This window comes from Canis aureus, chromosome 21 (genome assembly GCF_053574225.1).
Source record: "Canis aureus isolate CA01 chromosome 21, VMU_Caureus_v.1.0, whole genome shotgun sequence".
Taxonomy (NCBI): domain Eukaryota; kingdom Metazoa; phylum Chordata; class Mammalia; order Carnivora; family Canidae; genus Canis; species Canis aureus.
Window position 1 is genome coordinate 10,734,943 of NC_135631.1, and position 26,964 is coordinate 10,761,906.

Sequence of the window (26,964 nt, forward strand, 5' to 3'; positions counted from 1 at the left end):
CCTCCGGCCCCCGCAGCAGGCCCGGGCTCTACCCCGCCCCCCGGGCCCGCAGCCCGGCCGCGTACCAGCTCCCGCCCGGTTCCAGCTCCGGCCCCTGCCCCCGCCCGCAGCCCCGCCTCACGCCCGCCCCTGGCCCCGGCCTCTGCCCTGCGCAGCCCCAGCTTCGGCCCCGCCCCCACCCCAGAGTGCTGTGCGCGGCGGCGGCGCTCCAGCGTCCTGGGGCGGGACTTCCGGCGGCGCCCGTGAGCGCCTTCCGGCCGCGCGCGACGGTGGTCCGGCCGGCCTCCGGGACATGAAGGTGAGCCCGGCGGTGGCCGGCCGGGGTGGCGTCCGCGCCCCGCGTCTCCGCGGCTGCTCCTCCTTCTCGCCCTGCCCCAGTTCCGCGCCGCGAAGTGGGCTCGCGGGGGACGCGTGTGAGAGCAGGAGGCGCGCAGGGAGTGAGCGCGGGTGTGAGAGATGGAGCGTGGATGAGGGGGTGAGCGTGTGGGGCCTGTGAGTGCGGGGGTGAGCGTGCGGGAGAGTGGGGCTGGTGTGAGGGAGGAACTGGTGTGTGAGAGCGCGGCATGAGCGTGCCGGAGAGTGGAGCTGGTGTGTCGGGGCGTGAAGGACTAGTGTGAGTGTGCGGGTGTGAGAGAGGCTGGTGTGTGAGAGGGGTGAGCGTGTGGGGCTGGTGTGTGAGAGAGGGTGTGAGCGTGTGCGGCCTGTGAGAGAAAGGGTGTGAGTGCAGGAGAGTGGGGCTGGTGTGTCGGGGTGTGAAGGACTAGTGTGAGTGTGCGGGTGTGAGAGAGGCTGGTGTGTGAGAGCGTGTGAGTGTGTGGGGCCTGTGAGAGAAAGGGTGTGAGTGCAGGAGAGTGGGGCTGGTGTGTGAGAGTGAGCGTGTGGGGCCTGTGAGAGAAGGGGTGTGAGCGTGCGGGAGAGTGGGGCTGGTGTGTCGGGGGTGTGAGCGTGTGGGAGAGTGGGGCTGGTGTGTCGGGGTGTGAGCGTGAGGGGCCTGTGAGAAAAGGGGTGTGAGCGTGCGGGAGAGTGGGGCTGGTGTGTGAGCATGCAGGCGTGAGCGTGTGGGACCTGTGAGAGAACGAGTGTGCGAGAGTGGTGGTGTGAGAGCCAGTTTGTGCAAGAGGGTGTGGGAGTAAGTAAGCACCTGAGTAAGAGACAAGTGTGAGCAGCACGCTTCCTGTGACTGAGGTGCGTGTGACTGCTGTCCCCAGAGGCCAGGCCAGAGTGCGGGGCAGGTGGCCCGGTGCTTGTTGGGGTGCACTCGGCCCTGGGCTCAACAGCTGTAGACCTCTCACACTGGAGGGTGACTCGGCGGCCTCTTGCTTCCCACAGAGCCAGGGGACTGGGTTGGTGGCACAGCTGGACCATGAGCTGTCTGTGGCGTCCTGCGTCCATCGCTCCGTTGAGTTAGTGTAGTGCGGTGGTCGTGCACTGCAGCTCCTTCACCTCTGAGTGGGATTTACTTTGGTTCCTGTGTCCCGGGTTTTGATGGGTGACATGTGGTCAATAAATGTCCCAGGGCTGTGCTCATCCTGCCTCTTACACTGCCTTCACTTCCCAGAGTGCGCTCACACCTCACCCAGGAATATAGTTGGCTCCGAGACTTGTGCTTAAAGGTGAGAATGCGTGTGACTGACCGTTTTATCACACTTGGTGCAGGAACAGCCCTACTCAATCAGAAAAGTGGCTCATGGTCTAGCCGCGTTTTGGTGACACACAGGGCACGTTGGTTACTATTTCTCAAACTGCATATTACTGAATAATGAGACCAATTGATGGATAAAAATCAATTTTCTTATTTTTTTTTAAGATTTATCCATTTGTTTCAGAGAGTGAACACACATGTATGCACACGAGTGAGGGGAGGGGCAGACGGAAAGCAGACTCCCCGTTGAGCATGGAGCCCAACATTTGATCCCATGACCCTGAGACCATCACCTGACCCAACACCAAGAGTCAGATACTCAACTGACCAAGCCACCCAGGCCCCCTTAAAATCAGTTTCTTAAAAACGAAATAGAAGAATTGTCAGTGCATCCCAGAGCAGGGTTAGCTCTGGTTAGCGGCTTTCATTTGACGCGTACACGTATGCACATATGGCACATGCACACATGTCCTGGGCTATGGCACATTCTTAGTGTGAGTCTCAAAACATTTGAAAGTTACTGTTGTGACTTGCTGTCCTTTGGTCAGCACACTTGGAGTCCCTGGAATAGTGGGGCTCCGTTGTTAGAGCAGATCAGAGACGCCTGCCTCCCAGAGGCCCACTAGGTGATCACAGACCTGAAGCGGTCACTCCACACCGCACTCTGCAGGCCCCTTGCTGCCTAAAGGAGATCATTGCATCTGTGGAGGAAACTGCCGTAAGAGCAGGGCTCTGTGGAGAGCACGATGGGAGAATTTGTCCTCGGGCATCAGGTAAAGTGGCCAGGCCCACGGTGCACAGCAGGGAGCCATCAGAGGTGCCAGACAAGGGGCCTCACTCACTGCTGCTCAAGCACCCCACGTGTCATGGCAGGTCACCTGCTGTGTTCTCACCACCTTGCGTCAGGTCTGAAAAGTTCATGGCCAGTTAGGGAGTAGCCCGGCATTCATGAGTAGCTGGCTCATAAAGCCATCACGCCTCATCCCAGGGCTGGCCACCAGGCACAGTCCAGTGCCACCGGACCTTGAGCTCAGTCTGGCTCTTTCTGTTGCCCCCTCCACTGGGTTCAGAGGGGATCCATCTCACTTCTTCCAGACCAGTCCCATCTCCACCCTTTCCTCTTTCTTCCTTCTCCATAGTGTGAAATCACAGGGCAAGGAGCAGGTGAGCCACAAGCAGAGGGGTCTTTGGGTGGGCAGGCAGCAGGTGGGGTGGCAGGCCACGGACCAAGGGTGAGAAGGCTGCTGGGGCACACCCCAGGCCACTGTGGATGGCTTGAGGACCGCCCTCCTACTGGGTTTCTCATATCTTCCATCCTCGAACCCAACCTCCACCCTGGAGCTGAGGAGGAACCCGAGGTCATGGAGTGGACCCAAGGGGGCTAGGGTCAAAGATGGGGGTGCCTGTCTGAGGAATCCTCCCCCTACTCTACATGGCTCCTACTAGCAGGTGCAGTTGTCCCTGCACGCACAGCTGTCCTCTCAGCTCTGCAGCCCCCTGTGCAAACATGTTTGTCCATGTTGTTTTTCTGCCCTCGTGGGGCCAGGCTTCCTAGAGTCAGCCCCTCATAGCTTGGCAGCTGAGGTGTAAGCCTGACCAGGTGTGTTCTGTGTAACCTGCCCTCGGCTGTGACAGGGAGCCCAAGTCAGAGCTGTGGCCCCAAGATGGGAGGGGGCGGGGACTGTTGTTCTTGATGACTCTGATGCCAGGAAGCGTCGCTGAGGAGGTGGGGGGAGGATGGCAATCTGGGCCTGGGTCTTTGTATCCATCCCCACAGCCCAAAGCTGTGCGGCCTGTGGTGCACCATGAAGGGAAGTGGCTGGAAAGGAGGTTTTGGAGGAGGTGAAATCAGGCTTCTGGCCAGGACGTCAACAGGGTGAAGGGGATGAGGGGGTGAGTCCTGCGGAGATCCTGTCTGCCAGCACCTGACAGGGCACACCCTGCCCGACTGGGGCTCTGGAGACCCCATAGCCAGAGGAAAGGCCATATGCCTGCCTGCTGGCAGGAGGCTAGGCTGGCTCCCCGGGGCCTGCAGGGAGTGGCTCTGCCACTAAGTGACTCCTTAGGTGGTCTGGAAGGGGCAGTCCACCAGGGCTGTGCGTCTGGGGACCAAGATACTCTTCACACTTACACACCACACCTTAAGGGCTCATTAAGGACTGCAGTCAGCCTGGGCCTGCTTGTTCCTTGACTGCCTTGAGTGAAAAACGAGGCGGAATTGCCGGGGGAGAGGGGTGGAGGCAGAACCTAAAAGTAAACTGCAAGCTCATAGAAGTCCAGGGTAGGGAGGCCAGAAAATACAGCTAAAGCCAAAAAGACACACAATGATCAGCAGTTCAGATAGCCTCCTCTTTTACTTTTTAGCATCACCCTTTCTGTACTCTCTCTGTAGGTGTATGTGCACATGGGAATTCTTACATAAAGCTGGGATCCTGTTGCATATGTACATTTTGTAACATGTGCACTGACCGGTGCACTGCAAGCATCACAGTGCCTGTCCACAGGGTACGGAAGTGCGTGTTAATCTGTTTATATGGTGCTGTGATGAACCTCCTTATGCGTTTTCCATGTAAGTGCAGAAGTCCCCCAAAGTGTAATTTGTGAAAGGAAACCTAGGTTGGAAAGTATATTTATGAATAGATTGTCATCCAAAAGATTTTCACAAATTGAATTCCCAGTAACAGCTCTTGAGAATTGCTGCTGTCCCAGGTCCGCGCCATCAGTATCATTCTCTTTAGTCCTCACCAACACTGTGTGTCTGCTCCTGTGATTGCTGGTGAGGCTGAGGTGCGGTTTCTAGGGCTTAGGGCACCTCTGTATGTTATAGGGTGTCTCTGTGAATTCCAAGGTGCCTCTGCACATTCCAGGGGAGCTCTGGGTATTCCAGGGCGCCTCTGCGTGTTCCAAGGGATCTCTGTGTATTCTGGGAGATCTCTGTGTATTCTGGGTGCCTCTGTGTGTTCCAGGGGGTGTCTGTGTATTCCAGGGTGCCTCTGTGTATTCCAGGGGATCTCTGTGTATTCCAGGGTGCCTCTGTGTATTCCAGGGCGCCTCTGCGTGTTCCAAGGGATCTCTGTGTATTCTGGGAGATCTCTGTGTATTCTGGGTGCCTCTGTGTGTTCCAGGGGGTGTCTGTGTATTCCAGGGTGCCTCTGTGTATTCCAGGGGATCTCTGTGTATTCCAGGGGAGCTCTGGGTATTCCAGGGCGCCTCTGCGTGTTCCAAGGGATCTCTGTGTATTCTGGGAGACCTCTGTGTATTCTGGGTGCCTCTGTGTGTTCCAGGATGTGTCTGTGTATTCCAGGGTGCCTCTGTGTATTCCAGGGGATCTCTGTGTATTCCAGGGGAGCTCTGGGTATTCCAGGGCACCTCTGCGTGTTCCAAGGGATCTCTGTGTATTCTGGGAGACCTCTGTGTATTCTGGGTGCCTCTGTGTGTTCCAGGGGGTGTCTGTGTATTCCAGGGTGCCTCTGTGTATTCCAGGGGATCTCTGTGTATTCCAGGGGAGCTCTGGGTATTCCAGGGCGCCTCTGCGTGTTCCAAGGGATCTCTGTGTATTCTGGGAGATCTCTGTGTATTCTGGGTGCCTCTGTGTGTTCCAGGGGGTGTCTGTGTATTCCAGGGTGCCTCTGTGTATTCCAGGGGATCTCTGTGTATTCCAGGGTGCCTCTGTGTATTCCAGGGGATCTCTGTATATTCCATGACGCCTCTGTCTGTTCCAGGGGATGTCTGCATATTCCAGGGTATCTCTGCGTGTTCCAGGGGATCTCTGTATATTCCAGGGTACCTCTGTCTGTTCCGGGGCATGTCTGTGTATTCCAGGGGATCTCTGTGTATTCCAGGACACCTCTGTATGTTCCAGGAGATCTCTGTATATTCCATGGCGCCTCTGTCTGTTCCAGGGGATGTCTGCATATTCCAAAGAATCTCTGTGTGTTCCAGGGGATCTCTGTGTATTCTGAGGCACCTCTGTCTGTTCCAGGGTATCTCTGCGTATTCCAGGGGATCTCTGCATATTCCAGGGGATCTCTGTGTATTCCAGTGGATCTCTGTGTATTCCAAAGCGCCTCTGTCTGTTCCAGGGTGTATCTGCATATTCCAAGGTATCTCTGCGTATTCCAGGGGATCTCTGCATATTCCAGGGGATCTCTGTGTATTCCAGGGCGCCTCTGTCTATTCCAGGGGATCTTTGCATATTCCAGGGGATCTCCGTGTATTCCAGTGGATCTCCATGTATTCCAGGGCGCCTCTGCCTATCCCAGGAGATCTCTGCGTGTTCCAGGGGATCTCTGTGTATTCCAGGGGATCTTTGTGTATTCCAGGGCGCCTCTGCGTGCTCCAGGGGATCTCTGCGTGTTCCAGGGGATCTCTGTGTTTTCCAGGGCACCTCTGTCTGTTTCAGGGGATCTCTGTGTATTCCAGGGGATCTCTGTGTTTTCCAAGGCGCCTCTCTCTGTTCTAGGGGATCTCTGTGTATTCCGGGGTGTTTCTGCGTGTTCCAGGGGAACTCTGTGTATTCCAGGGCGCCTCTGCGTGTTCCAGGGGGTCTCTGCGTGTTCCAGGGGATCTCTGTGTATTCTAGGGAATCTCTGTGTATTCCAGGGTGTTTCTGTGTATTCCAAGGTGTCTCTGTGATTCCAGGGCATCTGTGTGTGCTATAGGCATCTCTGTATCTTGGGTGTGTATAACGTGAGGTACTTCTGCATTATGGGATATCTTTATGTTACAATGTGTCTGTATTACACAGTATCTCTATTATGGGGTATGCCTGGCTTTACAGGGTATTTAGATAGCATGTCTGTGTGGGGTACCTGGTGGGTGTTAGGGAATAAGAGGTGACTACACCTTCGTTTCCTATATTTTTGTAGTAGAGCGTTTTTTATTAGAGCGTCTTATTCTTGATTTGTAAGAGTTCTTTGCTTATAATGAATAGATGACGGATAGGAACACATTGTGAAGTATGTTCTAATTTTTTTTCTGGTTTATTATCTCTTTATACTTGTTTTTTTGTTTTCTAAATGAAAGTGTCACATTTCTATGTAATGAATTCCATTGGTGTGTTCTTTAACCTCCACACTGCTGATGTACTTGGAAGAGCCTTCTCTATCCTGAGTTAACAGAGGCAAGCACTCTTATTTTCCTCTAGTCCTTTCCGTGGCACTGCTCTTTCACACTTAATCTCTCTAGTAGCCTGTAGTTCTTTGGGTCAGTGGGGAGCAGCCACCGTTCTGGTTGGCTGCCTCTGGTAAGGGTAGCCCTGAGGCAGTGGGGGATGGCACTGACTAGCAGCAGGGAGGCCCCTTTCTGGGCATCTGAGGAAGGAGGGCCCAGCAGTGCCAGAGGCTGGGAGGGCCGCCAGGGTGGGCCCAGGGTACGGCTCTGTCCTGGGGCCAGTGCCCAGCCTAGTGCCACAAGGACCTAGGCCCTATGAGGTGTTCCATTTGGCAGAGGGGTCACCTCACACTCCTGGTGGTCACGTGCTCTGCTCTCCCTACAGCCCCCTGGCCCCCGAAGTTGGACCGCACTGTAACTTCCACCATGAGGATGCTGCTCAGCATGCTCTGGCTTGCTCTGGCCTGCAGCTCTGTTCATACTACTCTGTCAAAGTCAGACGCCAAAAAGGCTGCCTCAAAGACGCTGCTGGAGAAGGTAGGGGTGGTCTGGGGGTTGGCCTCTTCCTGGCCCTTGGGGTTGAGTGCTGAGGCCTGTGATGTAACACTCTGTAAGCCGGGAGGCTGGGGCCTTGGCTTCCTTAGGTGGCCAGCTAGTAGTGTTCAGGACTCCGGCTGGTGGCCTGGGAGGGAGTAACTTCTGGCGCTGGGGCTGATGGTGTGCCCACCCCTACTGGCCCAGATGTTGGCCCTCACCTCGCCTCTGCTTTTCCCCATGCTCGCACTCCCATCCTGCCTTGCAGAGCAGTGGTCAAGCAGATCAGACAGATGGGCTGTGCTTTTGTACCGTTTTTCTGGGATGGGAGAGTGAGTCCCCAAGGATTGTCAGCTCCTCAAGGGTGGGTCTTTCCTGGTGGTCTCCGGTCAGCAGCACCTTATTCATTACAGGACACAGTGCCTGGCTGATCAGAAGACTTGCTATTCCTCTGGGTCCCATGTTTTACGTGTGGTTGGCAGGCCCTGACTACTTTGTCCTGTTGCTTTTGTTTTAGACTCAGTTTTCAGAGAAACCTGTTCAAGACCGAGGTCTGGTGGTGACGGAGCTTAGGGCTGAGGATGTGGTTCTGGAGCATCGTAGCTACTGCTCACCGAAGGCCCGGGAGAGGCACTTTGCTGGGGACGTCCTGGGCTATGTCACTCCAGTAAGTAAGTCCCTGGGGAGGAGAGAGAGATCTCAAAGGCAAGGTGGCCACTGGGATCTGTGTCCTCACTTCATTGGGTTGCTGCTATGCAGGTGCAGTGGTAGAGGGGTCTCCCGACGAAGTGACAGCTGTCCCAAGAGTTTTCTGGGGGCTTGTCCCATGTGGCATAGGTGATCCTGTTGTGTCCCAGTTCAGTCTCTAGGGCCCTTTGTCCCCAGCTGCAAGCGTGCTCACTTGTTTTCCATTTTCTGCCAGTGGAACAGCCATGGCTACGATGTTGCAAAGGTCTTCGGGGGCAAGTTCACACAGATCTCACCTGTGTGGCTGCAACTGAAGCGGCGAGGTCGGGAGATGTTCGAGGTCACAGGCCTTCACGACGTGGACCAAGGTTCTCATGTTGCTGCTCATCTGTGCTCATCCTGAGGGCCCAGGAGGGTGTGAGCGCATGTCTGTATGTGTGTGAGTGTGAGAGTGTGACCCTCTGTCTCGTTTTGTGTGTGTGTGTATGAGTGTGAGTGTGAGAGAGAGAGAGACTATCTGGCATTGGCCCAAGCCCTGTCCCCCTTGGCAGTTTGTACACAGGGTCCAAGGAGGAAGTGTCCAGGAGGGCCCAAATGTCTTGACAGCTACTTCTGTGAGCATGCGCCCAAGTTTACATAGCCATCCCCCCTTTTGGGTTTAGAGAGAGGGTGTGTTAGCTATTTCTGGTGTTCCAAGACCTAAGGCCGTCCCTCAATACTGGGAGGGAGGGCAGTGTCAGAGGACACAGGCTGGGCTGCAATGGGACCTGGACCTTGGGCACTCTTTAGCTCCAGGAAACAGTCCCAGCCCCCTCAGAGGCCACTTTTCTCCAGATGTGGCCAACACCATCTCCTTCCGCCTAGTGGCCCAGTGGTCTGACCTGCCCTGGAGGCTCTGCAGGGAGAGGAGAGGGGAAGGGAGGAGGGAGAAAGGAAGAGGAGGAGGTTGACTTACAGATTCTCTCCTGCTGCTTCCCCTCTGCACTTCCACTGCAGGGGCCCCAGCATTTTCTACGTTGGGGGAGGAGTGAGTCTTCATGTGAGTGAGTGGCTGTGCCCCTGCATTGACTGTTGTCTTCCTGTCCTACAGGGTGGATGCGGGCGGTCAGGAAGCAGGCCAAGGGCTTACGTATAGGTAAGTCCAGTGGGCCTGGGCTGTTAGGGTACCTAGCCCTTAAGCTACATGCTGTGAGGTAGAGGCCCTAGCAGGACCAGACTGAGAGTGTTGCCAACCCTACCCTGCCCAGTCCTGGAGCTTACAGCTGGCAAGAGTTTCCCAAAGTACAGTGGTATTAGTAGGGTCTAGAGATTGGAGCAGGGGAGCAGGTGACAACTGAACAGAAGGAGCCATGGGCAGTAGGGCCAGGTAGGGACCCATCAGGGTGGAAGATGGTCCAGCAGAAGCCAGGCAGTGAGGAGCTAGAGGAGCTGGGGTCTGGGCACTCAGTGACTTGGTGTGTGAGGGGAAAAAGAGGTTGGCATTACCTGATGCCCCTCCCTTGCCAGGCCATGTGAGTGCTCAGCGGTGTGGTCACTCTACTCTGCTGGCCAAGGGCTGCCCTGAGGGCAGGGCCAAGTACAGAAGGGTCACAGTCGCTGTGTGGGTCTATCCCCCAAGTGCCCCGACTCCTGTTTGAGGACTGGACTCATGAGGACTTCCGGAACGTCTTGGACAGTGAGGACGAGATAGAAGAGCTTGGCAAGACCATGGTCCAGGTGGCCAAGGTGAGCCTTGGCACTGCATGGGGCCAACACCGGCTGCCCTAGGCTTCCTCTTGAGCACAGAGGTCCTTCGTGCTGGGGAGGCTTTTCTTGGGTGATACCCAGCTGCCCGCTGCCCTCCTGGCCCTTCTCGCCCCCAGGGGTTGGGGTTGGAGCGGCATATGAGTAGACAGGACACATGAGGGCTGATCCCTCTGCTCCTGGCTACTGTGGGGACCCCCACACTGCTCCCTTCAGAGGGGCTTCTGAGCCTGCCATGACTTCACTGCGTGGCCGGCTCTGTTGCCTTTCCACCTGTCCCTCTGAGGTCGTTGGAACCTCTTCAACTGCCCTGTGCCTTTCAGAGCCAACACTTTGACGGCTTCGTGGTGGAGGTCTGGAGCCAGCTGCTGAGCCAGAAGCATGTGTGAGTGGGCTCTGTGCTCTTCCTGGCCCCCTGGTGTCTTGGAGGGAGGGCCACTGTGGGGAGGGTCTTCCTCCCACAGTCTACACTTGGGGGCAGGGATGACACCTCAGAAACAGCCAAGGGCCAGCGTCTGGCTCTGACCACGCTGCTTTGTCAGCCAGGATGCCTGCATGGATGGTAAAGGGAGTATGATAAGCGTCACCAAGAATGCCGTGTGGGAGAACTATGGCCCAGGCGTTGATGGCAATGTCAGGCTTGGGCATAAGCAGGAACTCCTTTGCTGAGTGTGATGGAGCTTTCCTAGGGACATTGAGAAGAGGTCCGTTGAGTGTGGCCACAGTCATCTTGGACAAGAATCAGCCTCCCAGGCCTGCAGGTTCTGTGTGCTCCCCTTGTGGTGGCACCTACCTGCCTGTGACGACAGTGACCAGGCAAGGCAGGAGTGGTGAGGTGTCACCTGCAGCAGCCACCACCCTCTTCTGGCAGGGACATAGGGGGTCAGCCCCACAAAGGACAGGGCGGCTACCAAGCTCTCCTGCCCAGGGTATCTTGAGTGTTCACCTGGCGGAGCAGTGATGTAACCCACACAGTGCTGGGGGTGTCAGAGGCTGGTTGCCAGCTACCCCCAGTTCTGGAACTAGCCATCCCTTCCCTTTTCTGCCTGAAAGACTCCCAGCTCAAAGCTGCCCCCCCACCCCACCCCTTCTTTCTCCATGCCTCAGCGGGAGCTCTGGCTTAGGGTGGCCCCCCTTCTGGCCTTCTGCAGCTGCAGGCCATTCTCTGCCCACTCAGAGGTGGTGTACCCAAGCAGGTCTCCTCTCACCGGGTGCAGGTGGAAGGTGTGCTATTGGCTTTCATCTGTGCCTGGAGACAGGCATGCCTGGGGGCTCCTACCCACTTGGGCCAAAGCCCCGACTCCTGGGAGGGCTCTGAGGCCCAGTTTGTGGGGGAAGAATTGGTAGAGATTGTGAGAGCCAAGTTGAGGGGTTCCTTGTGCATGCACAGGGCCAGCACATCAGGGGCCCCGGCTCTTGGCCGAGAGACCCTCCTCACCTATCCCCCCAAGGCTGTGCCGTGATCCTTGCAGGGCAACGGCCCTGACGAGGCAACCTCCCAGCACCTTCTGAGCAGAAAGAGCAGGATCTTCCCCTGAAGCTTCTTACCAGACAGCTTCATTCTGCCCTCGTTCACAGCAGGCAGCACGGGTTTACCTGGGCCATAGCCAAGATATAGCAAGCATGTGATGAGGGGGCAGCCAGCAGGGCAGTCGGGCCAGGTGGATGGAGCAGAGAGCAGCCAGTGTGACAGATGTCTCTGGGCACATTGCTACGTGGGAGCCGTCTCCCAGGACAGAATGGGCCAAGCTGTGGTGTGGCATGGCATGATGAGAACATTTCACAAGGCCATTGCTCTCCCCACCCCCCAGCCCCTGCCATGTCACCCTCATTGAGGCTTGTGGCTAGGTGTTCGAGGGTACTGCTTCTGTCTGCAAAAGTCAGCCTGGAAAGGCCGTTGTGGACAAATGCTGTGGGGCACATGGCCTATGTGGAATGGCAGGGACAATGGTACAGCATCTCCATAACACCCTGGACTCTGGGTCCCCCAGGCCTCCCACAGAAGTCCTCTGGAGAGGACCAGGTGGGCTGAGCAGTTGGAGCAGTCAGGGATGGTGCCCAGCTCTAGTGAGTGGCCTGGTCCCCTCCCTTCGTACCTAAGGTGTGGCAGCCTGTTCTGTGGGGGCACAGGTGGCCACAGGTTCCCACCTGGTGGGTACTGCCCCAGGGGCACAAGACCACCCTTGCCTTCTCATAAGCATGCAGTCCTAGGGCCATCCAGAAAGCCAGGAAAGCAAGTGACAGTGACAGTGTTACAGACAGTGTGACATCTATGGGCAGAGCTGATGGGGCACATGGTCCCCAAGGGCTTGACCATACCCCAAGCCGCCTCCTTGCAGGAGAGACACCGTGACACCAGAGATCACTCCTGCTGAGCCGTGATCTAGCTGTACCCGTCCTGTTCTTGCCAAGACAGCTGGGGCTGCACCTGCAGCTGTACTCTGCACACTTGTGTGGGGTGGGGCCTGGAGGTGGGCACTGGGCCCCACGCCCTGGCCATGCAAGGGTGGCCAGGACAGCCCCACTGTCCCTGCCAGCGAGAGTCTCAGTGCCTTAGACCCTCTGAGCTGTGTGTGGAGGATGGACTCCCCATGCTCTACAGACTAGGGCCAGGCCAGAGGGAACACACAGAGCTTGGGCCTGCCACCTTCAGGGCTCATGGACACTAGTCACTTTACGGTCCTAGTCCTCACTGTGTGGCCTGAGGGGAGGGGAGTTGCCTGATAGGTGGTCCCCGGAGCCGAACTAGTCCCCATTCCACTGGGCATACCTGCCGTGCCTCTAGGGGCCAGAGGAGCCCATGACTCCAGCTCCCTCTCTCTCCCCTACCTGCTGGCCCACTTCCTTTTGAGATGTGTCCAGACACAAGAGGAGAGTGATACCTGATGCCCACCCCAGGTGTTACTTCCGTGTGCCCCGGGACTGGGGATGCCCCCTACCTAGGACTGAGACAGACGGCTGAGTCTGGATGTCTTCCAGGCTGGGGGGGTGCCACATGAGGGGGGCTGGGTAGTTGAGGCCTGTGCTTTGGGGTGTTAGGCTAGGACTCCCCCTCAAGCCAAGACCTGGTTGGTGGAGCTGCCTTCACTATGCTGGTCCTGAGGCACCTCTCAGGTGATGCGTGGCACCCAGTAAGTCTTGTGGCATTCATGGCCTGCGCTGGCCTGGCCAATGGCAGGTCAGCATGCTGGGCACATGCATGTGGGTCTTTTCTCACCCTCTGGCCACACTGTCTGGGAGAGTCCAGAGGTGGTGGGGGTGCTGCCCAGACACCCCTTTTTTTCCCATGCTATTCTCAGGGTGACTCTGAGTGAGGAGGGACAGGGACCAGCCAAGTTCTGAGTAGGCCCAGTTTGGGTGGAGAATAACCCCCACAGGACCTGCTGGGCTGCCCTGGTGGTTGAGCATCTGCAGTGCACAGGGCCACATTGGAACCTTCTAGGGCAGAAAGTGCCCGTGAAGGGGTGTGTGCCCTGTAGCGGGTCTGGGTCCAGTGGCCTGACTTCTTGTTCTTGATCTTCTGGTTCTTTGCAGGGGCCTCATCCACATGCTTACCCACCTGGCTGAGGCCCTGCACCAAGCCCGGCTGTTGGCCATCCTGGTCATCCCTCCGGCTGTCACTCCGGGGTAAGTGCCATGCTTGCTGGGGGTGGAGTAGATCCTTCCTGGTCAACAGCAGCCCCGGGTGGGTAGACACTGGATGCTAGAGACGGGGACCCAAGTCAGCCACGACAGCACATCTTCACAGGTCCGCAGTGGAAAGCTACGCCCTTCCGCCCAATTGTTAAAAGACATCAGAAGTTCACAAATTTGAGGGGTGCATCTTTTAGACACTTCCATTCTCGGCTGCAGCCCTGGAGCTTCACCACACTGCAGGGCTTTAGGATGAATCCAAACCTGCCATGCCCTAGGCAGGTCAAGGCTGTGTGGTCACACCACCTCCTTCACCGTCCTGACTATTCACCCTTCCCAGCCTGGTGGAGGCAGCCCTTCTGGAACCTAGGGAACAACAGGCAGCCTAGGCCCACGTCCCCTCCACCCAGGGTGTCACCGGTGCTAGGCACCAGGGATGCTCCAGGTGGGTTGTGAGGACCAGGGGTAGACCGAAGGTCAAATGGGAGGGTGTTGTTGGGGAGGAGATTGCAGGTCGACGCTGGGCCCCCACCGTGTGGAGTGGCAGCAGGATGGTGTGCCAGTTTGTGGGAGCAACATGGGTACTCCCCTGGGGAGCTGGGGCCTGTGATTTCTAGCTGTGGTTCACAGGCTGATGGGCTCGTAGAAGTGCCTGTGGGGCACTCTAGCAGCTGAGACAGATATTCCCTGTCAATAGCACCTGCCTGGCCCTCAGGCCCCACCGTCCCTGCTGCATGCCGGCAGAGACCATGGGTTGTACATGTGGCTCCCTTGCATCACCTGGGCATTGGCCTGCTGTCTGAGTGTCCTCCCCACATTTTCTGGGTCCCCAGTGGGGAGGGTCCCACATGCTGGCACCTCCCTCCTGGAGCAAGGCAGACTGCTCAGCCTAGGAAAGAGCCCAGCTGGAGCCCCACCCGTCCGTCCTTCATCTCACATGTACAAACACATGTGCACATCTGTGTGTGTGTGTGTGGGGTACTTGTGTGTCCTGAGGCTGGGTCCAATGAGGCAGAGGCTCTTATGGCCACCTGAGGTTAGAGCTGGGGCTGGAAGAGCAGCTTTTGCTCTGGGGAGGTTGAGGAGCAGACCCTCTAGAATCTGTGAGCTTGGCTGCGGTGCTTGGCACCCATTTCCTGGGTCTCCCAGTTTCTGTGCGTGGTTTGGGGAATGGGGTGCTTGGCCAGGTTAAGACCCTGTCGCCTTTTGTGGTCAGGAGCCGTCTGTGGAATGGGTGCAGGAGATAAGCTCCTCAGAGTCTGGGGGCATCTCCTTGGGCAGAGGGCTGGTGGGGCTGGGGTGCCTGCCTGCAGCCCTCTCCGTAGAGCCTAGCAGCTTCTAGCACATATATAGGGCAGGGGTACAGAGGATATGCTGGAGAGAGTGGGAGCGTCGGGTGCTGGACGCCCCTCAGGGCCACTCTGGAAGGCTGGGCCTGGCCTGGGCCTGGCCTGGAAGGCTACAGTGGGGTGCATCTTTCCTGCCGGCGCCTCTGTGTCCAGGGATTCTTACCCCCAAGCTTCTGGCACCTAGGCAGGAAGTGGATGGCCTGCCTCTCACCCTGTGGCCACCAAGGGAGGATATACCTTCCAAAGGCAGCTGAAGGGCGGTGTGCAGACCACATGGCCAGTGTGGTCGGGGCTCAGGGTGGGGGTTCTAGGCATCCTGGTTGGGGGGGTATGGGCCTGGTCTGTGCTGTCCTGGCTGTATGCCAGCCCAGCGCTTTTCCCCCAGGGCTCTGGCTGGTAGTGCCCGGCAGGAGCTCATCTTGTTGACATCAACCCCCCACACACACACTTGCTGACAGCTCCCCAACAGAGAAGCCCAATAAATGCTTCTTATTGACGTCTTCTGCTGCAGAACATAATCCTGCTCATCATTCACCTCACAAAGGCTGGCTGCTGGCACACTGAACAATAACAGCTCTGGGAGGGGGTCTGCAGGCCTGTGATGCTTTTTCTCTGCTGTGGGCCTGTGTCTGGGACTCTGGGCTCCGGTAGCCATGCTGACCTTGAGCCTGCCCCCAAGGTCACAGCCCTGCCTCCAGTGGAGCTGGCACTCTGGAGCTTTTACACCAGTGGAGACACTAGCTCCAGCTGGAGGAGGAGCCACAGGGTTGAGCAGGCAAGAGGCAGTCAGGGGCTTGGGTGACCAGGCCTATGAGGAGCCGACGTGGGTGCCCTGAGAGCGAGAGTAGGGTCAGTGACCTCTGTCTTCCACATACCATCCCTGAGCTGCTCTATCAGGGCGCTCTGGGGGTGGCGTCCAGGGACTGGGCTGGTGGGGGGCAGGACTTGGAGTTTACCACTAGTAGGTGGCTGGTCTGTGGCGTCTTGGGGAAGATAGCAGGGAGGGTCAAGCTGCCAGCCTGTGGCCACAGGACTAAGAAGTTGGGACAGGATCCTCTCTGAGGAAACTAGAGGCACACTGCACATGTGCTCTCTAGCCATCTAGAGGGGGAACAGGGCTGCAGGATATTTGTGGGCCCCACCTGGAGTGCCCTTCCCCCACTTCAGGTAGCTGTGGGTGTCTCGGGCAGCCACGCTGGGCTGCATGGCTGCCCAGCCTTCTAGGAAGGAAAGATACCCAGGGTTGGAAAGAAGGTGGCTCAGCAAGAAGCATCTGGCAGACCAGGACCATCCCAGGAGGAGAGGTGTAGGGGCCCAGCTTGTGGTAGTAGGCTGGTACGTGTGTGGAGGACTGGTCCGGAGGAGCTGGATGCCCCGGGAAGGGTGCCCAGCTGGGTACAAGGGAAGGTTGGGTTGGGAGACAGACTCCATGAAGCCTAAAGCACCTCTGACTGGGCAGCTGCTGAACTTGGCAAAGGAGGAGGGACTCCAGTAGTTGTGCCTGATGTGAGCCTGGTCCAGACTTCTCTGGCAGGCATCTCTATGCTGTGGACTTCTTGGGGCAAAGTATTAATGGGAGAAGGGCCTTGAAAAACCAGCCTCCCCGACCTCCATGGCCGTCATCAGGAGTGTCTGCTCTGAGCACTGGTGGGCCCATGGCCGCGAGGCCTTCTGCCACCTGGAGGCCTCCTCCCAGCTCATTTCTCACTGCCCCTTGCCTGCCTGAGTCCTGTTCCCAGCTGACCTTCCCCGCACACCTGATCCTAGCATTGGACCCTGGGTGGGCAGGGAAGGTGTCTAGCACCAGATGCCCCCCTGAGCACTGTGGGGACTAAGACACGGGACTAAGGGGTGCGCTCCCCGCTGGACCACCACACTGCTGCCCACAGCCCTGCCTCCCCTCCTGAGCCACTGAATCCAGCAATGGCAGGGCCTAGGTGTCTGGGTTCCTCCGTGAATGTCTCACCTGGAGATAGGTGAGCCTTTGAAATGGAAAGTGTCTTCCTAGAGCCAATATACATGCCGTTCTTATGGCACCGCAGGGCCGAATCCTAGAGGGTACGAGATGTGTTCACACACCCACCTGTTGCCTGTTTTCCTTCTGCTGGGCTGTAGAATCTTCCGCCTTACATTGGGGGGCTTGTCCCAAGTGTGGCCTCAGGGAATATGGCTGTCCTGGTGCAGCAAAGCATCTGCCCCCAGACGTGTCCCTCAGCACCCTATTGTGTCTGATGCTCATCACTGAGTTGGGACTACGAGGTTGTGGCCTGCCAGCACTGCTTATCTTCTGGTCCTATAGGTGCCCCATGTCTCGGGGCCCTGGGCCTGGCATCCTGGCTGCTTCCCCAAAAGGCAGCTGCTGGAGAAGCTCTGCCCTGGGTTGGAGTGGGGCTGCCTTGAGACAGTATCTCATGGTCACCTGTGTCCCATTGGATGACTATCTTTGAGGTCCTTGCAGTGAGACACACTTGACCAGGGTTCCTGGGGTGCAGGCTAAGAAGAGGAGTCCTGTCTCTACTCACAGTGTGGAAAGCCACACACCCCCCCCGCCCAGGATGTGGCATTCTTAGGGGTTGCTGCAGGCAGAGCAGGCAGGCTAGCAGATGGACACCTTTGGGAATGGGGTGATCCCGGAGCTGGGCTGGTCTCGCCCTTGGATACACAGCGAGGAGGGTGGGGACAGGCAGGAAATGAGCCTTTGCTTGACCACCAACATTGGGCTTGATGTTGCCTTCTCAGCCTACCCCTGCTCTTGGAATGTGGCCCTGACTCCGTCCAGGGCTGTGCCCCATACCCGAGTGACATGTTACTTTCCAGGAAAAGTGGCCTGCAGTCCCCCAAAAGTGGAGGGAGGATGGGGCATGGTCTGGGAGCCCCTACAGCCAGTTTGCTGTGTCTTTAGTTGGACTAGGGTGTCCACTGGGGCAGGGCTGGCCAGGCTGTGAGAGATGGGCAGTGGTAATTTTGCTTACCGTTTTGCAGGACTGACCAGCTGGGCATGTTCACACACAAGGAGTTTGAGCAGCTGGCCCCTGTGCTGGATGGCTTCAGCCTCATGACCTATGACTACCCCACAGCACAGCAGTGAGTGTAGGCACTAAGGGGCCCGGTGGGCTCCATGACTTGGTGCCGGGGTGCTCTCTTTGGGGCCTGGACATTGGACAGGCAGAGGGGCACAGCCTGGCTTCCCACCAGCGTGCTTAAGGCCACACTTCTATCAGCTTTTGGTTCCAGGGATACGGGGGGCCTGAAGCCCATAATTGCCCCTGCATTGGGCAGCCTTCACATTTTCAGGGCATGGGATAGAGGGCAAAGGACAGCCCTCATGGGAAGACCATCCTGGGGTGGCCATCTGGGCCAACATGGTGGCCATTGGCACTGGGCCTGCCTTGTTGCCAAGAATTGCTCCTGTCGGCAGGGCTTGCTGCCTCCAAGGAAGCCTTGGGTGTAGGCAATGTCACAGTGCTGCCCATTGCTGCCTCACCCACCCCGGAGGCCAGGGCCTAGCGGATGTGGACAGAGGTCCAGCTGGAAGGCACTGCAGAAGGCCTGCTGTCTGCTGCCCTCCTTCCCACTGCGCATGGCCTCCTGCTGCAGCCTGAGTGCCCACAGTACACGCCATGACCTCTGCCTACTGCTGAAACCCACTCCCTCACTCCTGCAGGCCTGGCCCCAATGCACCATTGTCCTGGGTTCGAGCCTGTGTCCAGGTCCTGGACCCCAAGTCCAAGTGGCGGAGCAAGATCCTCCTGGGGCTCAACCTCTATGGCATGGACTATGCAGCCTCCAGGGATGCACGCGAGCCCGTCATTGGGGCCAGGTAAGCCCAGGGCCCCCCACAACACAGGGTGGCTGCCTGTGCAGGCTGCGCCCTGGGGCCTTTATTCCAGTGTCTCCTGCAGGTGGTGCCTTAGAGCCAGGGAGCGAGCGGCCTGGCAGGGCTGAGCCTGTCAGGTTGGGGGGGTACCACCCCAGGGCCGCAGCTGGGATGCCCCTTGCCGCCCTGTCCGCAGGTGTGCAGACTGCCTTCCCAGTACAAGTGGCAGGTGGGCCTGGCCTGAGAGGCCCTTGGCTCTTGCACATGTGCATACTTTCATGGGTCATCTCGCATCCAAGGAGCCCTTCAGGTCTCTTGCCTTTCAGTTCTGCTGGTGTCACATTCTTTTAGCTTTGTTTTGCTTTTATTTTCTGGAAGATATTTTTGCTAGATGGTTGATTCTAGGTTATTCCATCTCCATCTTCCTGCCACAGCCTGTCCAATGAGACAGCGATGGCACAGCTTGGTTCTGGTGTCCCTTCATGTGGTTTTATGTGTTTTGCACTTGATTTTCATTGACTTTTTGGGACCTGTATGTTCATACTTTTAATGAAATTTAGAAAAATTTTGGCTAGTTTCTTCAAATACTCTTTCTGTCCTTTTTTTTTTTTTTTTTTAAGATTGTATTTATTTATTCATGAGAGACAGAGACAGACAGAGAGAGAAGCAGGCTCCATGCAGGAAGCCCAGTGTGGGACTCGATCCCGAGACTCCAGGATCTGCCCTGGGCTGAAGGCAGGTGTTAAACCGCCGAGCCACCCAGGGATCCCCTCTGTCCCGTTCTTTTTCTCTTTCGGGCCCTTAAATATGTGTGCCTGGTCAGTCGATGTGTCCCCTGTCCACTGACACTTATGTTTTCTGTTCGTTTGCATCAGAATTGTCAAGGTCCCTGGTCACTTGTGTGCTGTGCCTCAGGTGTTGTCCCCTCCCTGCTCACATCCAGAAGTGGGTGCTGGGCTTTTTCTTCCATGTTTCCTGCCCTTTCCAAGTGTGGGCTCTGCTGTGACAGCTGCTCCCTGAGTCAGGCCTGCCCTGGGTCCAGTTAGCTGGTAGCTTTCCTGCCTGTGCATCTGTCTGGCCGGAGCTCTGTAGACCACGTTAGACACCAGACATTGTGAATTGTGCCTTTTGGGGCACTGGGCATTTTGGCAATCCTGAATCTTCTCAGCCTTCATTTGGGGCGTCTGGAAACCATGTGAGCCGGCCACTCTTCTGGAGAACTGTCCTGTTTGTGGACATTGGGTTCAGACCCTGTGGCCTGGGTGTGCTCCTGTTGCAGCTAGCTGTCCTTGAAGGGGAGGGGGGCGTCTCTGCAGGTGACCCCGCAGACCTGCCGCCACCAGAGATGTGACATGTCAGCTGGGGCCTGCTGCCCCACCAGGCCTCTCTATGGCTGTCTATACTTGTAGTCCATGGTGACTCCCTTCAGCTGTTCCATGGTGGAGGGCTGCTTGGCCTTTGGCTGGACTCAGGGGTCCTGAGGGGTGCTTGCAGCTGCCTACCCAGAGGGGTGGGGGCTTCCCTGTTTTCTCCTGCCCCTTTCCTGATTCCTCCAAGCCCCTCCTGCTCTGAGGGTTGGGCCTCCAGGACAAGGAGAAATACCCATGAGGGGCATCCTGAGGGGCTCAGTCAGCCAGCACTACCGTACAAACTGCAGACACTCACTGTCCTCCATCCTGGAGGCCAAGGCCCAAGGTCCAGGCAAAGGCAGGTGGGGTCCTCCTGAGGCCTCTCTGCATGTGTGTGGATGGCCATGCCCTGAGTCCTCATGGGGTCGTCCCTTCATGCGTGTCTGTATCTTGATGTTCTCCTCTTTTTTTAAAGATATTATTCACTTATTTGAGACACAGAGAGCGTGCACAAGTAGAGGGAGTGGCAGAGGCAGAGGGAGAAGCAGATTCCCCACCGAGCAGGAAGCCCGACACAGGGCGCGATCCCAGGACCCTGAGATCATGACCTAAGCTGAAAGCAGATGCTTCATCCACTGAGCCCCCCAGGAGCCCCAGGATGTCCTCCTCTTACTAGGACTTCAGTGACCCCGAGTTGCCTCAAACCCCCTCTGTAAAGACCCCATTTCCAGATGTGGCCACATCCTAGGATGCTGGGGGTCCGCAGTCCAGCATTGGAATCTGAAGGACACAGTTCATCTCTGCCACCACCTCAGGGAGAGAGAGTTATTGTTTATTAACTAAATGTGGGCCTGCAGCAGCATGTGGAGTGGATCAGGCTTGGTTTTTTTTTTTGTTTGTTTGTTTGTTTTTAAGATTTTTATTTATATGACAGAAAGGGAGGGAGATAGAGCGAGAGCACAAGCAGGGGGAGCCAAGGCAGAGAGAGGAAGAAATAGGCTCTCTGTTGAGCAGGGACCCTACGCCGGGCTCGATCCTAGGACCCTGAAATCATGACCTGAGCCAGAGGCAGCCGCTTAACCAACTGAGCTACCCAGTGGCCCCTCATCAGGCTTGTTAACCCTAGTCTGGCAGTGAACCCCATGCACGCCCAGCCTGAGACATATGACAGGCGGCCTCCACTGGCCACGAGTGTCTGGTCCCTGACCATTGGAGGTGAGGAGACAGGGCCTCAGGGACAAAGGTGTGTGTGAGTATGTGTGCACACACCACCTGCCCTCAGATATGCCTGGGACGGAAGGCTGCACCCTGTCCTGTTCCTCCCCAGCTGTGCCCCACTGATAGGTCCGGGTGGGAGTCAGAGGAGGGAGACGGTACCACTCCAGCTTGTCTAAGGGCGGTGGCTTGGTTGGAGAGTGGTCTAGGGGCTCAGTGGCATGGCTGGTTTGCGTGTCAGGTGAGAACCTGCTGCCCTGCCCAGTCAGGCTGGAGGAGGCCACCGCCACTGCCCTGACTCTGCCTCACTTTGGTGGGAGCAGGTGGCAGCTCAGCGAGGCCTCCCGTAGGTCAGACCCGGCACAGTGCTGAGGTGGCAGGGCTGTGGCTCATGCACCTCCAGGGCACATGGGGTCAGGCAGCGGTATCCACTTTGGTCCTGCCTAGTGGGTTGGTCCTATAGAGAGCGGCTGAGGGGCCTTGGGTGAAGGTGACCAGTGTGTGGCAGGCAGACAGGTGCAGAACTGCAGCCTCCAGGTGGTGACCTGAGGCTGAGGATTTTGGTTTTGTTTTGTTTTGTTTTGTTTTTTATTTACTTACGATAGTCACACACAGAGAGAGAGAGAGAGGCAGAGACACAGGCAGAGGGAGAAGCAGGCTCCATGCACTGGGAGCCCGATGTGGGATTCGATCCTGGGTCTCCAGGATCGCGCCCTGGGCCAAAGCAGGCGCCAAACCGCTGCGCCTCCCAGGGATCCCTAGGCTGAGGATTTTGAAGCAGCAGGGGTCATGTCTGATTCTAGGGAGGGCCATAGTGTAGGGCTGCCCCAGATTACCTCCACAGAGGACCTTGCTGTGCTCCTGTCCACGCCGGGCCTCCACCTGCTCCGCTGTAGAAGGGGACTAGGCCTGGTGCCCTGAGACCAGGCAAGAGACTCTGGTCCTATAGTGGCTCCTGGGTTTCTCCTCGTGCCCCTCTTATCCCTCTGCTCGTCCCCCTGTTCCTGGGCGATCTCAGGCTGAGGGCACAGGCTGCACCGATGTGCCATGTGCCTGTGCAGTGGGGTCAGGGTGGATACAGGTGCCCCAGGGGGCCCGCCTCCTGCCTGGCTTTACCCTCCCTTGGAGGTCCCCCCTGGATCCTGGCAGGCTGGGTGCCATGCCCTCCACAGTGGGCGGGAGAGGCTGTGCCCCAGGTCATGGTAGGGTGCCTGCAGTAGAGGGATGGGGTCCTGGGGAAGGGCTTCTCACTGGCCCAGGGACAGTCAGGGCTGTTGCTGCAACACGAGGTCCTTGAGCCTTGAGCCCCAAACGAGGTGTGGAGGGGCAGACATGCGGCCCTCCGTGTGGTCACTCTCTACAGGCCTCCACGCAGTTGGATTCACGTTTAGGGGATCTTTACTAAAGTGGGGTCTCAGGCAGAGCACGGTTCCCACACAGTACCTTCCCTGGGGTTCATGTCACAGTGAGCCACCCCTGTGGAGGGGATCAGGAGGGATGTCCCCTCCCTCCATGAGATGGAGTCAAGCCTAGGGAGGGGTCACAACCCCCCCAGGTCAGTCCAGAGATGAGAGCTCCAGTCCAAGGACAGCAGCAGCTCCTGCTAGGAACAGAGGACACACAGCGGGTGATGGGTGCTGGCCCATGTGCCAGCGTGAGCACTCCTGCAACACCAACAGGGAGGTGCCCCTCAGGCACCTCTGGGTCTCACTCCACCTCCTTGCCCCTGACCTGATTTTTCCAGGCAGTCCAGGTATGGGGTGCAGGGGAGCCCCACAGTCCCTCAGGCTCTTCAGCCTTCATGCTGACAGAAGCCTGAGAAACCTGTTTCAGGGTCATCTGCCATCCTGACTTGGCCTCTCCGACACTTGGGACCTAGATCCTTTGTGGCAAGTGTCCCTGGTCCCTTCCAGGGAGTGCGGGATCAGCCGCCTCACCATCTGCTCAGCCTCAGAGCCAAGAGCCCATGGCGGGGGCAAGAGGCCAGCTCCCTCAGGCCTGACATGTGGTCTCCTGGCCTCTGCCAGCCAGGCCTGGGCTCTGGGCCTTGCCAAGGGTGCCCCAGGGGGCGGGGGGTATGATCTGCAGTGGCTCAGTTTCCCTCCTGACTTACTAGTCTCTGTTGGCCATCCCTGGGCAACACACGGACCTCTTGTGACCATGGAGCTCCTTTGTGTGTCTCAGTGACTCCCAGCTTTGGAGAGTCTGGGTAGCTGTGAAACACACACCCACCCCAGGATGTGAGGTGGTCTAGGTACTGACCTGTAGGTCCCCATACCTGCAAAGCGCCTTTCCTGAGAGGCTGTCTTACTTCCCTGGCAGGCCAAGATGTCCTCTGGGGCCTGCAGCCCCCACCCTGCTGGGCCTCTCCTGCCCCTGCTCAGGGATCCTCCCCTGGACCCCAGTTAAAGCCAGCCCTGGCTGGAGCACAGCCAAATGGGTCCCTAAAGGGCAGGTCATGCTTGGCAGTCTCGAGAGCCAGGGCACCAGGGGTCACAGGCATGCAGGGGCTTGGGGATGGATGCTTCCCGCAAGGCCAGTCCCTGTGGCAGCCCTGGGCCTCCCACTCCCCCCGGTTGAGGACTGCAGGTCCACATGAGGCCCCATGGGCAGGGAGCTGTGGGGTGAACCACGCAGGCACAGCTGCTCTGCCGGTGTTGCTCTGTTGCACCTCGTGTCACTCCAGCCGCCTGGAGAGGCTGACTTTCCGTGGCTTTTTGTCCGACTCCATGCCCTGCTCCTGTCTGGATCCTGGACCTCCTTGGGCACCTTGCTTGGCTTCAGGGCACCCATTGGCACAGTTCTGTGGGCATCTTCCACTGTGGCTGCTGTGTCCTACTGAAGGCCACCATCCCAGCCGGGCTGGGGGAGCCCTGCTGCCTGTGGGTGGGGCCTGCCACCCAGGCTTCTTGTGTCACCCACAGAGAAGCAGCTGGCCTGGCATCCGCTGGATTCATGGTGTGGTCCTACATCAGGGAGACCCTACTTTGTGCACCCCAAAAAGACTGTCGCCAAGGGCACGGCCCCAGCTGCACACCATGGGGCCCTCAGGGATGCCGAGTCGGGCAGCCACTCCAAAGGAGCTCTGGGTTGGCAGGGGCTAGGGCATGGTGGCTCTGGCTGCAGCAGGAGTGGTGACAAGGAGAGGCCTCTGGGCATGTGGGTCCCACCCTTTGTGTTTATCAGGCCAAGGCCCTCTTGTCCTGGGAGGTCAGGGGTCTGGGGTTCGTGTAGGTCCTAAGGCCAGCTTGGCAGCGGTCCAGTACAGGTGGTTTAGACTCTACCCAACCTTGTTTGCCTCCGGTCTCGTAGGGGCAGGGGTCCCTGTTAGCGTGCAGGGGGACCTCAGGCCCCACCACTGAAGGCGAGAAGCCACATGCCAGTTTCCTTGGGAGTGAGGGGGCCCCTGCGCCCCTCTCATCCTCTTCGGGGTCCTCCCTCCCTGGCTGGGGTGGGTCCTGCACAGACATGCCCTGATTTTCTGTCTCCTGCTGGAGTCCTCTCTCTTAAGCAGCCTGCAGGTGGTCTCTGTGCCCCAACCCCTGCTGCCCCCACTGGAAGGCCCAGGAATATCCTCTCTCGGGTGTCCCTGCGTTCTATGGCGTGTTTTCACCAGGTCTTATGCAGAGTCCTGTCTGGCCATCCTGGAGCCCTCCCATCTGAGCCTTGTCACTTTTGGGGGGAAACACCCTCCACACCTCAAAACTCAGCATGGCACTAAGTTGTGCAGCCAGCCCCTCAATCCCACATTTTCTTCACCCAAAACAAAGCCCGGGACCCTCTTAGCACCCCTTGCCCCCCCTCCCCCCATGACCAGTGACCACTGACCCACGTTCTGTGAGTTGGCCTGGTGTGGACAGTTCCTTGGAGTGGAGCTGTGCACTCTCTACTTGAGGCCTTGCACGTGCTGATTTTGGGGAAACACTCAGGCCATATTGTTGAAATATTTCTTACTTATTTCTGTGCCCAGCTCCATGCTCCCTTTGCTTCCCAGGCCGGCTCCTCCCAGCCCGGCTCCATCTGCACCCTGCTCTGCATCCTTCCAAGGGGCCTCTCCCCACTGGCTTCTCTGTGTCCCCGGGGCCTGCTTGGTGGTTCCCAGGGCTGTGCTCAGGCAAGCGTGAGGGCCTGTGTGGCCCCAATCAGGGCACCCAGAGGGGAGGGACTGAACCCTGACACAGACTCCAGCCTCAGCAGCCCCCAACCCAAGGGCCCATCCACCCCCCTGCCCCCCTGGACTTTTCTCACAGCCACCTAGCACGGGATCAAAAGTCCCAAATAATATTAATGAACAGAGGGGTGTTTTAATTACTGATCATTGGATGCTTCTGGATGGTGGGAACTGCAGGGCATAGCAGGTGCCCGTCCTGTCCTGCCTGCCCCCATGTGGCCACCAGGGAGGACTGCACACAGACACTGAATGTGCCTTACTGACGCATCTGACCTCGGGAAGCCCCCTGTGCTCTGCAGCCTCAGAGCCTTGGCTCCAGCAGTTAGAAAGGGCTGCTCTAGGCTTAAGGCAACTCCAGAATATCCTGGCCTCTGGAAGGGCCCAGAAACCACTGCTGCAGCCTTCTGTCCCCAGAGCCAGGCTGGGGGGCCACAGGACCTCTGGGAGCTGCCCCTTCAGAGCCTGTTCTTCCTCTGAGGCCTGTGGTTTGCCCTGAACACCCCTCACAGCTGCAGATGCCACTGCCTCTCCCGTGGCACTCAGCAGTGCCCACATGGATGCTCATGGAGCAGGGATGACACTGCATGAGACCCAGGTGGGACATGCAGCCCTTTGGTACTGTCCCACACTCCACTGTGTAGCCCATGGTAGCAAACTTCCAGGTGCCCCCGGGGCTGCTGCTCCAATCTCTGTCTTTTCCCCACCCCCAAGGGAGCTCACACAGGCCTGGGCTGAGGGCTCCAAGCCCTATCCATTGCTCCTGGGTCCAGGGTTCACACGTGGCCCTCACACAGCTGGGCGTGCTGCCAGCACTGCCCGGACCCACAGGGGCTGACAGCCACCCAGTTCTGCCGCCCCTGTGACAGCCTCAGCTGCCTTGCCCCTCTGGCTGTTGGGGCTGTCTCCACTCCCACACCATGCCTTGGCCTCCCCCAGGTACATCCAGATGCTGAAGGACCACAGGCCCCGGATCATTTGGGACAGCCAGGCAGCAGAGCACTTCTTCGAGTACAAGAAGTGAGTGTCCAGGAGGAGGCCCTAGGTGAGGGGTGAGCCTGCCCAGGCTGGCCAGGGGCCCCTGGGGGCACAAGCTCTACCACCACCCCTGAGGGCTGGGCCAGCCCAAGGAATAGGACCCGTGGAGGGGACTTTCAATGGGATCTGAGATCTCTGCTGGAAGCAGAGGAGGGGCCAGCACTCCCTTCCACTTGGGGTGGGGGTGGTGGGTGGTGGGAGAAGCAGAGGTGGGCAGCAGGCAAAGCCTCGTCCTCTTTTGCAGAAGCCGTGGTGGGAGGCACATCGTCTTCTACCCAACTCTGAAGGTACGCGTGGGCCGGCCTTGATGCTGGGGGTGAAGCAGGAGGTACAACCCCTCCCTATGATGACCCTTGCCCTCAGTGAGGCCGTGGTGAGCGGTGGAGGTCAGCACAGGTCGGACCTGCTACTGCCTGGTGGCAGGGGGTGCCAGAGGGTGAGAGGTGGGGCTGACGCCTGCCTGTTGGTCCAGTCTGTGCAGGTACGGCTGGAGCTGGCCCGGGAGCTGGGCGTCGGAGTGTCCATGTGGGAGCTGGGCCAGGGCCTCGACTACTTCTATGACCTGCTCTAGGCCTCGCTCCAAGCAGATAGGTGCTTTCCTAATCGTTGGAGTCACTTGACATGCAAAATACAGACTCTTCTGTTTTCCATTCAGTGTGTGCTACGGTCCCCGTGCA

General features: G+C 58.0%; 1 protein-coding gene across 4 annotated transcripts; it reads left to right on the forward strand.

Moving 5' to 3' along the window:
* The first annotated feature begins 159 nt into the window (after positions 1-159).
* Positions 160-26,937, forward strand: CHID1 (chitinase domain containing 1). Of its 4 annotated transcripts, none has more exons than XM_077862939.1 (13): positions 160-298; positions 7,140-7,291; positions 7,806-7,955; positions 8,211-8,343; positions 9,066-9,110; positions 9,594-9,700; positions 10,042-10,103; positions 13,253-13,345; positions 17,683-17,784; positions 18,365-18,520; positions 26,189-26,269; positions 26,532-26,574; positions 26,760-26,937. In XM_077862939.1, exons 2-13 carry the CDS (start codon positions 7,181-7,183, stop codon positions 26,856-26,858), a joined length of 1,182 nt encoding a protein of 393 aa, XP_077719065.1. In that variant the 5' UTR covers positions 160-298; positions 7,140-7,180; the 3' UTR covers positions 26,859-26,937. The 4 variants fall into 4 exon arrangements, 2 of the variants coding, with proteins under 2 accessions (XP_077719065.1, XP_077719066.1); XM_077862940.1 differs by lacking the exon at positions 160-298 and adding an exon at positions 6,740-6,764; XR_013359896.1 differs by lacking the exon at positions 160-298 and having other exon boundaries at positions 26,189-26,294.
* Positions 26,938-26,964: the final 27 nt, after the last annotated feature.

Bases quoted from the DNA above. Each gene is read 5' to 3' on its own strand.
- CHID1 (XM_077862939.1), top strand. From the start codon at position 7,181: ATGAGGATGCTGCTCAGCATGCTCTGGCTTGCTCTGGCCTGCAGCTCT. The intron at 9,111-9,593 runs GTAAGTCCAGTG...CTATCCCCCAAG, and splicing joins GGCCAAGGGCTTACGTATAG to TGCCCCGACTCCTGTTTGAG. The intron at 9,701-10,041 runs GTGAGCCTTGGC...TGTGCCTTTCAG, and splicing joins CCATGGTCCAGGTGGCCAAG to AGCCAACACTTTGACGGCTT.